The sequence below is a fragment of the Cavia porcellus genome, unplaced genomic scaffold, assembly GCF_034190915.1.
Source record: "Cavia porcellus strain 051 isolate PalLab524CR breed Dunkin Hartley unplaced genomic scaffold, mCavPor4.1 scaffold_2, whole genome shotgun sequence".
Classification (NCBI taxonomy): Eukaryota; Metazoa; Chordata; class Mammalia; order Rodentia; family Caviidae; genus Cavia; species Cavia porcellus.
In genome coordinates, this window is record NW_026947485.1 from 82248749 (window position 1) to 82261989 (window position 13241).

The following is a 13241-nucleotide window of genomic DNA, read 5'->3' on the forward strand; positions in this document are numbered from 1 at the left end:
AGGTCAGTCTGGAGATTTCTCAAAAAGTTGGGATTGAAAGTGGAATTTGACCCAGCTATTCCATTTCTATGCATATTCTCTGTCGGTGTCGATCCCGGCCGGCAGGAAAAAACACACGACACGAGTAGTCGGCGGATAGCCTCTGATTTATTTTCTCTCTCCGTACGCCCTGTTCCGGGATCTCGGATCCCGCCTGAGGGAAGCCTCCTCTGGTCCGTTCCCTACGGCTCCTTGTGTGCTTCTCTCAGCAGTCCCTCTTCTTGGTGTGTGTCCTCGCCCCAGGGGTGGTGTCAGCATATATATGGACACATCGACCAATCACATCAAAGTAGGCAAGACGAGCTGATTGGCCAGCGTCAGCTGTTGCTGGGCAGACTAGCTTACAGGGCGTGTTGTTTACTAGCTAGGGAGCAGGAAATGGGCGCCATCTTGGCATACTCGATGGGAGGGGTAATCTAGCTCAGGCTTCACTCCTCACCACAGGCCTCACATCACTCGGTCGACGGGAGGGGCAATCTAGCTCAGGCTTCACTCCTCACCACAGGCCTCATATCACTCGGTCGAGCTCCCAACATCTCCCCCTTCTTTATTTATTAAGATAGTGTGGTCTGTGGGTCCATGTGAGGTGTCTGGGAGTGGGCCTATTTCGCAGGCCGAGGCATGAGAGAATGTAGAGGTCTATACCCTGCTGTGCATCACCTTGTCTCGTACATATCCTTGCGCCAGGACCATGCTCAAGGTGAGTGGTTCATTTTTTCGCAGGGCCAGGCCTTTGTGAACCGAACCTGGATGCATATAGACATTCATTCCTGCCTTCCCCTCAACCCTCGAGGCGGATGGCACTGCAGTACCCTTGGTCTCGCATCTCAATGCCATAACTCTCACTCCCTAGAGGACCCTCGGAGTAGAGCCTGTCTTAGGTTGATCAGGAGAACTTCTCCCGTCTTACCCGTCGTTGGCTTGCCCACTCAACTCTTAAAGCTTATATCTTGGGGGAGACACGGAGGGGTCAGCCGAGTGACATTTGAGGAACCGCGTAATCACTAATTACCAACCATAATCCCCGTTCACTACAATCACTAATTACTATTTTCTAATTATCAATGGGAACACGCCTTAAGCGTGGGGTCCTTCTAGTCTAAGTTCGCAGCCGCGACGGGGAAGGAGACGTACGTAATAATACTAGAACATCCGTAAGAATAATGGCGAGGGCAGCCACGTACTGGTTAAAGGAGCCGTGCCTTTCTAGCCTGAGCCCAGAAAACGCTAGGTGTGGAATCCCCTTGACTCTGGGCCAGCAACATCATCAATGTCATATGTGTCTTTTGGGTCGCCCTTATCGACCGCAGGCACCTAAGAGTCACGAGAGTGACAATCACAAGAGCAAGAATGATCCCATACGCAAGGAGTGACGAAGGTTTGAAGAAGGAGCCTATCTGGCTTAGGACATCATCAAAAAAGGAGGCTGTAAGTATAGGCACCTCTATCTGATCTAGCTGCCGGATAGTCATATCCAGGCGCACGCTAGCGTTCCAAAAGGAAGAATTATAGGTGGTGAGAACATAATCCTGAAATTGCCTGTAAGCCGAACGGTTGACCTGGATGGGGGTAACGCACAACTGGGTGAATGCCCATCTGGCGTCACATAAATTGTTAGCCACCTCCCAGAGTCCCTGGACTTCCTGAGCGATTAGGTCGATCTGCTGCTGTAACGCCATTATGGCGTTGTGCTGGAGGAGGTTGACTTCTTGTTGCTCCCTCAGCGCCAGGGAGGTGGTGTCCGTAAGATTGGTAAAGGCCTGAGCCGTCAGCGTAGACTGGGTCAGAGCAACGGCAGCCGTCACAGCCGTCGCAGTCAGAGTCACGAACAGTGCTGTCAGGGCCGCTGTGATCCCAAAATCTCTCTTACGTCTGAGCATGGGTAGTTGGTCCTGCTGATAGACGGGATGAACCCAAACAGATTCGTTAAAGGGAACCCACATCAGTGGGGGTCGAAGAGCCAACATAGCATACGGGAAAGACCCATTCCAGCAGTTCCCTGTAAAGCATGGTTGGTTACTGCACTTAAAGGAGATGTCAGCAGAGAATACCCATAAGTAGGGCGGTTTTACGCATGCAGCCTCAGAATTAAGGGTGACATTGGTGGTTCCATTAGAGGCAGAAGCGTTAATAGCGAGCATGGGTCTTAAGTCCATGCAGGCTCCGGTGGAGAGGCACAACCAATTTTCATTAAGGGGGAAGGGGAAGCTTATTGCCCACTTGTTGTTCACTCTCAGGTAGGACTCCCACCAGGTCAACGCGAATATGTTGTTACTACCGGATGGAGGAGAGAACCGGGACCACCAAGACATGTTTAGATGAGTCACTCCCACGCCGTCGACAGTACAGGGCTGCCATGAAAGTTGTGACAGGTCCACCATCTGTCTTTTTCGGCTTGGGGACACACGGTATGGGCATGTGGGGAAATCGGGACGGGTGTGCATGGCTGCTCGGGGTTTGCAGGTTGAGTTAAAAGTGATGACTCCGCCGCTAAGTGTGCCAGCTTTAAAACATCCAGGCGAATGCAGGGATGGGACAGACAACCTCACCGTCAGGGAGGTATTGTACCATTTTACAAGGAGGGGCAGGAAGCTAACGCAGGATCCCCGGTGACACGAGGGGTTACTATTAGTGGAAAAAATGACCACGTCATTGGTGATGGGAAGGTCAAAACGTATGGGTCTGATGGTTAACGGTATATCTGGTATGCAAGGCAATCTGGCGGAGCAGTTTTTTGCATACAACTTTGGGAGAGAGGGGGCTGTGGTGGAGATAGCGGCTAGCGCTGGCGGATGATGTATTGCTGCCCACACCAAGTCTGCTCCTATTTCAGTAGTGGTGGTGAGCATCAAAACCAGAAGGAAGGGGGCTGCCGGAAGGCGGCGTGGCCTAGCCACTCTGGCTGCACCGTACCCTAAAAGAGAGCCAATTACTATCGAGAGCATAATCATTACTGTGTCCCATAAGTCATACGGTATTCCTCGGTCGAGCAGCAATATCCTGGTCGGACCGATCTTGATTAGGCTGTCCGCTGCCGTTGAGTTTTGGAGTGTCTCCTGCATTATGTTTCGTTGGATTCGCCACACGCGTCAGCCGTTCTGGGACCCACAATGGTTCTCGTCCTGGTTCCTGCGGGAAAACACAAACCGCACCTCGGTTCCAGCTAACTACTGGATCCGGGCCCATCCATTGTCCCGTCAGGACATCTTTCCATTTCACCCATCCCCTATTGCCAGGAGATGGATTACAATGTTCCATGGCCGGGGAGTGATTGTTGTTATTCAGGTTCAGAAAATTGTATGTGAACAGTGCCATGGAGAGCCGTGCCTTTGGGGGCAGGCCCTGACTTATTCCCCCTTTTTGTTTTTGTAGAATATCTTTAAGGCTCCTATGAGCCCTTTCAATAATTCCTTGACCTTGGGGATTGTATGGGATGCCATGTTTTAATTGTACCCCCATTTTTTCACAGAACTCATTAAAGGCTCTGCTTGTATAAGCTGGTCCATTATCAGTTTTTAATATTTTTGGTTTGTCCCATGCGGCCCAAGCTGTCAGGCAATGATTGATTACATGAGACACCTTTTCGCCAGTTTCAGCAGTCGCAAATATAATATGAGAGCAGGTGTCCGTAGAGACATGAACATATTTAAGAGATCCGAATTCTATCATATGTGTGACATCCATTTGCCAAGTGTCGCCAGGAATCAATCCCCTGGGGTTAACTCCCGTTGATACGACGGGTGTGTATGTGGCGCAAGAGCCGCATAACCGTACGATGTCCCGCGCGTCAGCCCTGGAAATGTGGTACTGGTTGGCTAACGTCCTGGCGTTGACATGAAATCTGTCATGAAACAGACGGGCTTGTTCTATTGAAGATAACATATTGAGTATCCACAACGGGCGAGTGGCCACGTCAGCTGCCGCATTGCCCTGTACCATGGGCCCTGGCAGGCGCGTATGTGCTCTTATGTGAGTGATGTATATTTTGTTGTGTCTATTTATCAGCAGAGTCTGGATAGACAAAAACAAATTAGTCACTTTGGAGGTTGGCTTAATCGGGCCCGCAGTCTCAAGGACCTGCATGGCATTAACAACGTATTTTGAATCAGAAACAATATTAAGGGCCCCTGGGAACTTCTCGAGGACGGTTTGTACAATTTGTAACTCTACCACCTGTGGTTGATCTGGTTCAAATTGTATGCTGATCGGAGGCATACCTGAGACCACATAAGCCCCTATCCCGGTTTTTGACCCGTCCGTATAGATCGTTGTTGCAGGAGTAAGTGGTGTGGACGCGGTGATTTTTGGAAATATCACCGGATGTTGAGTAACAAACTGTAGTATGGGGTCCCTGGGGAACTGGTTGTCTATCTCCCCAAGAAAAACACATCTCAGGATGGCCCACGTATCTATACAAGCAGTCAGGATTTTTATTTGAGAAGCGGTATAAGGTACCCGAATAGCATGGGGTGCAGAGCCAAAATGTTGGATAGCCCTGCCATGTGCCTCCAAGGCCAGGGAAGCGACCGTTTCCGGATAATGTTCGATAATCTTGGCAGGTGAGACCTTAGGGTGCACCCACAAAAGTGGTCCCTTTTGCCAAATCACTGCCGTAGGTTGAGAAACGGTCTGCAACAAGCAGACCTCAAAAGGCTGTTCTGAGTCAATTCTCCGCAATGCAGCTGTACTTAGGGCTACCTCTATCTTTCTCAGAGCAACTCTGGCTTCCGGGGTGAACTCCCTGGGGGAGGCAATATCCGGGTCTCCTTTCAGGAGGTCGAACAGGGGCTTTAAGTCCGAGTTAGGGATGTGTAAATAAGGTCTGATCCAGTTTATATCTCCCAGTAGCTTTTGTATGTCATTCAAGGTCCTTAGGCTATCTGTTCTGATGGTTACCTTTTGTGGAGAAATCGATGTGGGGGAGACTTTGGTGCCCAGGTAGGTCACTATGTCTCCTCCCTGAATCTTGTCAGGGGCAATATGTAAATTTGCCTTTCTCAGGGCCCTGACCAATTGGCCAAGCATATCCTCCAACTCAGTCACATCTTTTGCACTGATTAGCAAATCATCCATGTAATGAATACATCTAATTCTGGGGAAGGCTTCACGCAAGGGGGCCAGTAGAAAATCAAGATACATCTGACACATGGTGGGACTGTTGGCCATACCCTGGGGTAATGTAACCCACTCGTATCTCTGATCAGGACTCTCTTGGTTAATGGTGGGTAGGGTAAAGGCGAATCTGTGGGTGTCCTCTGGATGCAGGGGGATTGAGAAAAAACAGTCTCTAAGATCTATGGCATAGACTGGCCAGGACCGAGGGATGGCTGAGAGGGCTGGTAGTCCCCTCTGGATCGCCCCCAGGGGCTGCATCTGTGAGTTGACAGCCCTCAGATCATGGAGCAGCCTCCACTTGCCTGATTTCTTCCTGATAACAAAGACAGGGGTATTCCAAGGGGAGGTTGACGGCTTTACGTGTCCCGCCTGAAACTGGGTTTTGACTATCTCAGTTAATGCTAAAAGCTTCTCCTTGGGTAAGGGCCACTGAGGCACCCAAACTGGATTTTGAGATTTCCAGGTGATCTTAATTGGAGCGGGCAGGAGAAGTTTCTCAGTGACCCCTAGGAAAAACCCAACCCGTGTCTACCTTCCCTTTTTTCTACAGGTACGGGGGATGTCCGGCCCTGCAGGGCTGCGCCCAGGCCCTTGCCGGGGACATATCCCTGATTTTTGAGTATCCCTTTGGCTTGGGGAGAGCAGGTGGATGTAAGAGTGACATCCATCTGGGTGAGAACGTCTCTTCCCCACAAGGATACTGGCAGCTGCAAGACAAAAGGTTGAAAATGTCCTCGGTGACCTTCCTCATCACCCCAAGGCAGGGTCACGGCACTAACCTGGGGGGCAGCCACTATCCCCAATCCTTGGAGTGTGTTGTCAGCTGTGTTGGTAGGCCAACTAGGGGGCCAGTCTTTCTTGGAGACGATGGAACGGTCTGCCCCTGTATCTAGGAGTCCTGTTATTTTTTTTCCGTTAATCCTGAGCGATAGCATGGGCCTTTTATCAAGAGTCATATGAAGCCCTTCAAAAATTTCCTTAGAGGAGCCAAGTCCCTGACCCCCTCTAACCCGTTGACCGGACCGGGGTCTCTCATGGAGACTGGGGAACAGTAAAAGTTGTGCTATCTTATCCCCTTCATCAATTACTATGGTCCCTATATGAGATTGTACCATGATTTTGATGTTTCCTAAATAATCTGGGTCTACAACTCCAGGGATCACGGTAAGGCCCCGGAGGGCTGTGGAGGACTGTCCAATCACTAAACCAACTAGCTTGTCGGGTAGTGGTCCTTTGGAGGTGGTTTCAACCACCTGAACGCCCATATCGGGTGTTAATAGGAGTCTGGAGGCGACACAGAGGTCCACGCCTGCTGGCCCGGGGGTGGCCCCTGTGGGGGGGTGCCATCTTGTGTTGTCCTGTCTAGGGAGTGGGGGCCCGTCCGTAAGGAGGGCCCCCTCTGGCCGTTTTTTGGCTCCGTAGTCTCCCTGCCACTAATACGGTTCCCCTGGGCATCAAAAATAGATCTGCAATCTTTTGCTTTGTGAGAACCTTTACCGCACCTTTCGCAGGTTCCCGTTCGTCTGTCTGATTCCTGTCTCTTGGATATAAACTCCCCCTGTCCGGTCTTGGGGCAGTTTTTCCTTATATGGCTGGGATCCCCACACTGGAAACATCCCCTGGGCTTACCAGGGTGATTGGTCTTCTGAGGCCCTGTCTGTTGTAAGGCGGCGGCTAAAAGGGCAGCCACGCCTGAGTTGGATAATGGCCCCCCTATTTCTCTACAAATTTTAATCCACGCCTCTATGTTTTTACCTTTATGGGGTGCTATGGCTGCCCTGCAGTCCTTGGTGCACTGTTCGAAGATTAACTGTTTAATAAGAGGAGCAGCAGCACTCGGATCTGAAAAGAGTCTGTCAGCTGCCTCCTGCATTCTGGCCACAAAATCCACAAAAGGTTCTGTGTTGCCCTGAACAATTTTAGAGAGGCATTGTGAGGCCACCCCTGTGTTGTTTACCTGCTTCCAGGCGCGGATGCCTATGTTATGTATCTGTTCATACACATTTGGAGGGAATCTAGTTTGATCTTGAGCGTACTGACCCTTACCCATAAGCATATCCTCATTTTGCCCCCTATGGCCCCTAGCCGCATTTTTTTCAGCCTGTTCGGCGGCAAACTCAGTATACCAGGCGCGCCAATCCAGAAAAGCCCCGGGGGCCAGGCAGGCTTTAGCCAGTTGGGTCCAATCACTGGGCGTCAGAAAGCCACCGGCAGACAAATTTTCCAACATAGTTATAGTGTAAGGAGCAGTAGGGCCAAATGTGGCAACCGCATTTTTAAGCTCCTTAATTTGCTTGATCTCCAGTGGTTCCCAGTAATTGGGTCCTTGGCCTTGCGCTAGGAGCACCGGATAAAGCCCACATTGTTCATACTCATTCGCCCCTTGAGGAATCTGTTCCATTCTAAATGTCCATCTACGAAAATACCTTCCCTGGGACCTTGGCATTTTTTCACAGGGTGGTGCCTCCCCATGAGATGTCTGTCCCTCCCTATCACAAAATTGTATCTCTTTGTAACATGGCCGACCAGTCTTTGGGGCACAAGATGGCGGGTCGCCAGGCAGACAAGATGGTGGCCCTACATGTGACAACGGTCCAGGCCACTCCCTCCATGGGGGGGGTGACGGAGGATGGCCCCAGGCCGCCATCTCACCACAGGAACCGGTGTTTGGGACCTCCCAGGGTGGCGCGGAAGGCTCTACGGCTTTCCGTTGGGGAGTGCTCAGGAGTTTCCTTCCCTTCTCTAGGTCTGTCTGCATCTTGACTAGGTCTCTACGTAAAGCTGCAAAGGGATTAGGGGGGTCACTTGCCTCATTGTCCTCGCCTTCCGAGGTATCTGAGCCCGAGGAATCCGAGGCAGGGGGTACCTCTCTCTTGCCTCGCTCTCGCGAGCGCCTCCGCACGCTCCCTGCGACGGACCCCTCTCGGGAGGACTCCGAACGGGCCCCTTCAAAAGCTCGGCGGGCCTGAGAGAGCCCATCTGCGCTATCCTTAGCCCCATTCCTCTCCCCTTTGAGGCATGAATGAATCATCTCCCAGAGCGGCCGAACCGAAAGTGGGAGTCGGCGCTCCTCTTCTGCTCTTTCTAAATCCTTACCTAATTTCTCCCAGCAAGGTAGGGACAAGTGCCCCGTCGGCAGGAACCAGGGTGCCGCCTCATCTACTTGTTGGAGAAACTCCGTAAGTGTCTTGGAGCTCATTGATATACCTGAAATCTTGAGCAGGTCTTTCACCGCTCTTACCAGTGACTTGGAACTCTTAGTGGGTAAGTTGCCCATGCCTGTCACTGAGGAGTCCGTTCTCACCGTGTGAGGCTAACCTGCCACATACACGTGAGCTTGAGGGGAGTCTAAAAAGCCCTGTAGGTGCGCGCCACCCAGAGCCCAGGTTTATCCCCTACTCACCTGTCCTGCAGAGCAATACTGGAGCGTCGTCCGCCTCGCCTCGGGGGTGATCAGTTCCCCGTACGGGCCACCAAATGTCGGTGTCGATCCCGGCCGGCAGGAAAAAACACACGACACGAGTAGTCGGCGGATAGCCTCTGATTTATTTTCTCTCTCCGTACGCCCTGTTCCGGGATCTCGGATCCCGCCTGAGGGAAGCCTCCTCTGGTCCGTTCCCTACGGCTCCTTGTGTGCTTCTCTCAGCAGTCCCTCTTCTTGGTGTGTGTCCTCGCCCCAGGGGTGGTGTCAGCATATATATGGACACATCGACCAATCACATCAAAGTAGGCAAGACGAGCTGATTGGCCAGCGTCAGCTGTTGCTGGGCAGACTAGCTTACAGGGCGTGTTGTTTACTAGCTAGGGAGCAGGAAATGGGCGCCATCTTGGCATACTCGATGGGAGGGGTAATCTAGCTCAGGCTTCACTCCTCACCACAGGCCTCACATCACTCGGTCGACGGGAGGGGCAATCTAGCTCAGGCTTCACTCCTCACCACAGGCCTCATATCACTCGGTCGAGCTCCCAACAATTCTCAAAAGAACTGAAAGCATCATACCAAAGTGATATATGTGCACCCATGTTTATAGCAGCACAATTTGTAATAGCCAGATCTTGGAAAGAACCTAAGTGTCCATCAACTGAGGAATGGATAAAAATGTTGTGGTATTTTTATACAATGGAGCACTGTTCAGCTATAAAGAAGGATCACATTGAGATATTTATAAATAAATGGACGCAGCTTGAGACCATACTCACAAGTGAAATAAATCAAACTCATGTATAAATACTGAATAGTTTCCCTAGTGTAAGAAATGATAAGAACACATAAAATTATGTGGTAATCATGATTCCCAATCATATTTGTTTGAATCCATATAATGTTATCACTCATTAATTGCAACGATTTTAACCTGGGTTGTTCGATTTTAGTATTGGTGATAGTACGAATAGCTATTCTGAAAAAAACAACACATCATAAAAGCTAGTGCTGATTTATTATCATCTTGTTTTGAAGTCCCATCAAACTGTTGTACACCTGTTTCCACTGGTTTTAACATGTGGTATCTTACTATATTTTACTACATGCGATAGTATAAACAAAAATTTTTATAGACAAAGAGATAATATAGAAACCATTGTTGATTTTTTGTTAGCTGGTTCTAAATACCCTGTAATACTTTCATCTTCTTGAATGGTTTCACACTGTCTTGATATGTTTGATGCTGTAATGTACAAAGTTATACTCAAATATTTCATGGAAAGAGACACTATGGCATCTACTATTAAGTCAGGTTATCTTGTGGTGAAACACTGTGTTGCTTAAACTGTTCTGTTCTCACCTGTATTGTTATGTTGTTATGTCCTCTTTTATCTCAGTCTCCCCTTTTTTAAAAATTCATTTATTTTTAATTATTTTTTAATTAAGGTAAAAAATTAAAACAAATTAGCAGGATATATTATAGTAATTTTTTGATTTCCTATTAACTTGATTTGAAGCCCTGTATTGCTCTCACCATCTTGTTTTGACTGATTTTACTCTATTCTGTTTTGTTTGACAGTATAAAATTTTAGGGTATAGGCAAGTAATTTGAAGGCAATAAGATTCACTATGATGCCCATTCTTGCTTGACTATTATCTCCTTTTGAAGTCCTGTAATGTCTCCAATGTTTCTATTTTATTGGTTTTGTTCTATACTGTTTTGTTCAATTTTATTATACCTGATGATATAGGCAATTCTTTTTAAGGTAGCAAGAGGCATTATGGTAACCATTGTTGATTACCTTGTATTCTTTATATCATGTACTATGTCCATCCTTTGTTTTGACTGACACTGCTTTGTTTTGTCACATTTGGTTTTATTATCTTCCAAAAAAAGTAATAAGTACTGTGGGAGTAATAAAACCACAGATGTGTAATTGTTATTGTAAAATTAATATTGGTTAATTGGTTAAGGTTAATATTGATTATCTTATATTATTTTTAAAAGAGAGGAAAAGAAAGTGCTCTAAAAGATACAACTGCAAGTGTGTTTAGGTGTGTAAGATAGATGACGATATTACTAAGTTTTTGTTGGATCATTGAACACAACTGTTTGTAGTCTCACTGTTTGAATGTCCACTTTGTATGCTTTAATTTTGTAACTTGAACAACTATTTCTAGGATGACAATATGTAATCTATTAACTAGTGATTTATTACTGTTTTTTTGAAATTCTGTATGACTTGTACCCCTTTTACTGTTTTTTTCTCTTTAAATAAAATTAAAAAATAAGCATTAGAGAGGAGAAAACTGAAAACAGTTAAAATACAAGCACTAGGAAACAGGGACAAAAGCTGTAATGTGCATCATAGACACTCAAGAAGAAAATGAAGGAGACTGAAGTATTACTTGTAGTAATGACTGAGACTTTCACAGAATTGATGTCAGAAATGTTTATGTGATTAACACTGTGATTCTTCAGTCAACTTTAGCCCCACACCCAGAAAGCTCAGAGACTACCAAGCAGAATAAATGTCAAAACACAAAACAAAACAAAATAACAATAGAAACATTACATAGTCCATGCTAAAAAAGAGAAAAACGAAAGGCACACAAAAGAGAACTGAAAAAAGTCAGAAGAAAAAAGGACTTGTTCACAGAGGAGCAAAGTTAAGAAGTACATCATATCACACTTTTCCTCAGAACCTGTAAAATCTACAAGAGTGTATTTGAAATATTTAAAGTGTTCAAAGAAAACATTTACAAACGGTGACCTAGAATTAAATACACTTGAACATATTTTTCAGAGGTAAGGAACAAATAGTGACTGTCTCAGGCACAAATGGAGGGACATAGTTTTCAGTAGCTTTGGTTTGAGAAAAATGTTTAAAAAAAAACCTTCAGAGTAAAAGAAAATGACATAGGTGGGAAGCCCAAATCTACAGTGCAAAGCAGTGGGGAAAAATTTCATAAAGATAAAAATAAAATGCCATATTTAATATTTTTATTTGACAAAATGATAACAGTTCAAGAATAGCAAGGAATAATTAGATGTGTTTGTATTTAAAGCATATTTTGTGTATGTTTATATAAAATAAATGGCATTAGAGTATCAAAGACAAAAATGTTAGAAAGAAATTGCTAGGAATATATTTTCACAATTCTTATGAAAAAGAGGTATAGGGAGTGTCACCTGAAAGAGGACCTAGTGTATTTGTAAATGCATATTGCACATTATAGAGAAACTACTAGAAAAATACACAGCTCATTTTCTAACAAGAAAAAGATAGTAGCAGAAAGTGTTCATTGAAAACCACGGTAGGGAGCTGAGGATGTGGCTCAGCAGTAAAGCTCTTACCTGTCATACACAAGGCTCTGGGGTCCAGCCCCAGCACTATCAAAACAAAATGATAGGCAGAATATATGTGGAACATGAAATTATAAGTGGGAAAAATGCCAAGAACAATGAATAGAACACAGTGAAAAATAAGTAGTCATTAATCCAACAAGACCAATAATCATTTTTAGTAGCAGCAGCTTAAATACAGCATTACAGAGAAATTTTCAGAGTATGTACAAAAGTTAGAGAGGAAAGAAGGGATGGGGAAGTAGATAGAAAAAAGAAGTAAGGTGCATAGTGTCCATGTACCAGTTCCCTGCAATGGATGAAATGATTTTGTACTGTAAACATGGACTCCTAAGAAAAATTTAAATTAAAAAAACTAACCCTGACTATGTTATCCACAAAGAATCTATCATATGTTTTAAAAAATCCTATGCACTTTTATTAGTATGTGTTTGCTGCACATAACAACATAGTCACTGTGAGAAGCTGGTGCCTGTACATCATTCTTTCTACTTCCTCTTTCTTTCCAGATTCCCCCATCCATCTGTCACTAGAACCCTTTCCAATTTGAAAAAGATTTTTCCTGTTTAATAAACTTCCCTCTTAGGACTAAATGTTCTCATTGGCTTCCATGTGTTCTGGTATGCTATACTGGTGTTTTCATTTGATGCTAGGAACTCTTCAATTTCTTCCTTGATTTCCACAGCAACTCACTGGTTATGCAAGAGTTTTGCTCAATCTCTCCATGTGTGTGCATAATTCTTGTGGTTTCTTTTGTCATTGATTTCCAGTTTGATGTCATGATCTGGTAATATGCATAGGTTGATATCGATTACCTTATATTATTTTTAAGTACTAATCTGGTGAATTTTGAAGAAATTCTATGGTCTGCAGAGAAGTATATTCTGTTGCCAGGTGGAACACTCTGTAGCCACTGATAAGAGAGGAAAAAGAAAGAGTAAAGCAAAGGAGTAAGAAGAGAATAAGAAAAGAGAAATGCCAAAAAATGAAAACAGGATGTAAAAACCTGTTAGAATTATTTTACAGCTTTAGTAAAGGCCTAGCATTGAAGGGTTTGAGAGAATATTTCTGGGAGCAAGAGCAGCAATACAAAAGGAGGAAAATGTGATTGGAAATTGAGAGGACCTGGGAGAACCCCAGTTCCTGTTGATACCCTGACAGCTTGTGTTTGGATCCTCTACACACAGTTTTGATGCGAGTTACACTGATGCATGCACAGAAGATGCTACTTGGTGCTTACTGTCCTTTGCACATCTCCAGACATCTCCTATAATATTGATACAAAAAAGAAAAGAG

At 45.8% G+C, this 13241-nt stretch overlaps 1 protein-coding gene across 1 annotated transcript; it reads right to left on the reverse strand.

Moving 5' to 3' along the window:
- Positions 1-135: 135 nt before the first annotated feature.
- On the reverse strand, positions 136-9108 carry LOC134475206 (uncharacterized). The gene is made up of 2 exons (XM_063244679.1): positions 8558-9108; positions 136-3168 (listed from the first exon to the last, which is right to left on the reverse strand). The coding sequence occupies exon 2, from the start codon at positions 3099-3101 to the stop codon at positions 1227-1229; it is 1875 nt and encodes a 624-aa protein (XP_063100749.1). The 5' UTR covers positions 3102-3168; positions 8558-9108; the 3' UTR covers positions 136-1226.
- Between the last annotated feature and the right edge of the window lie 4133 nt (positions 9109-13241).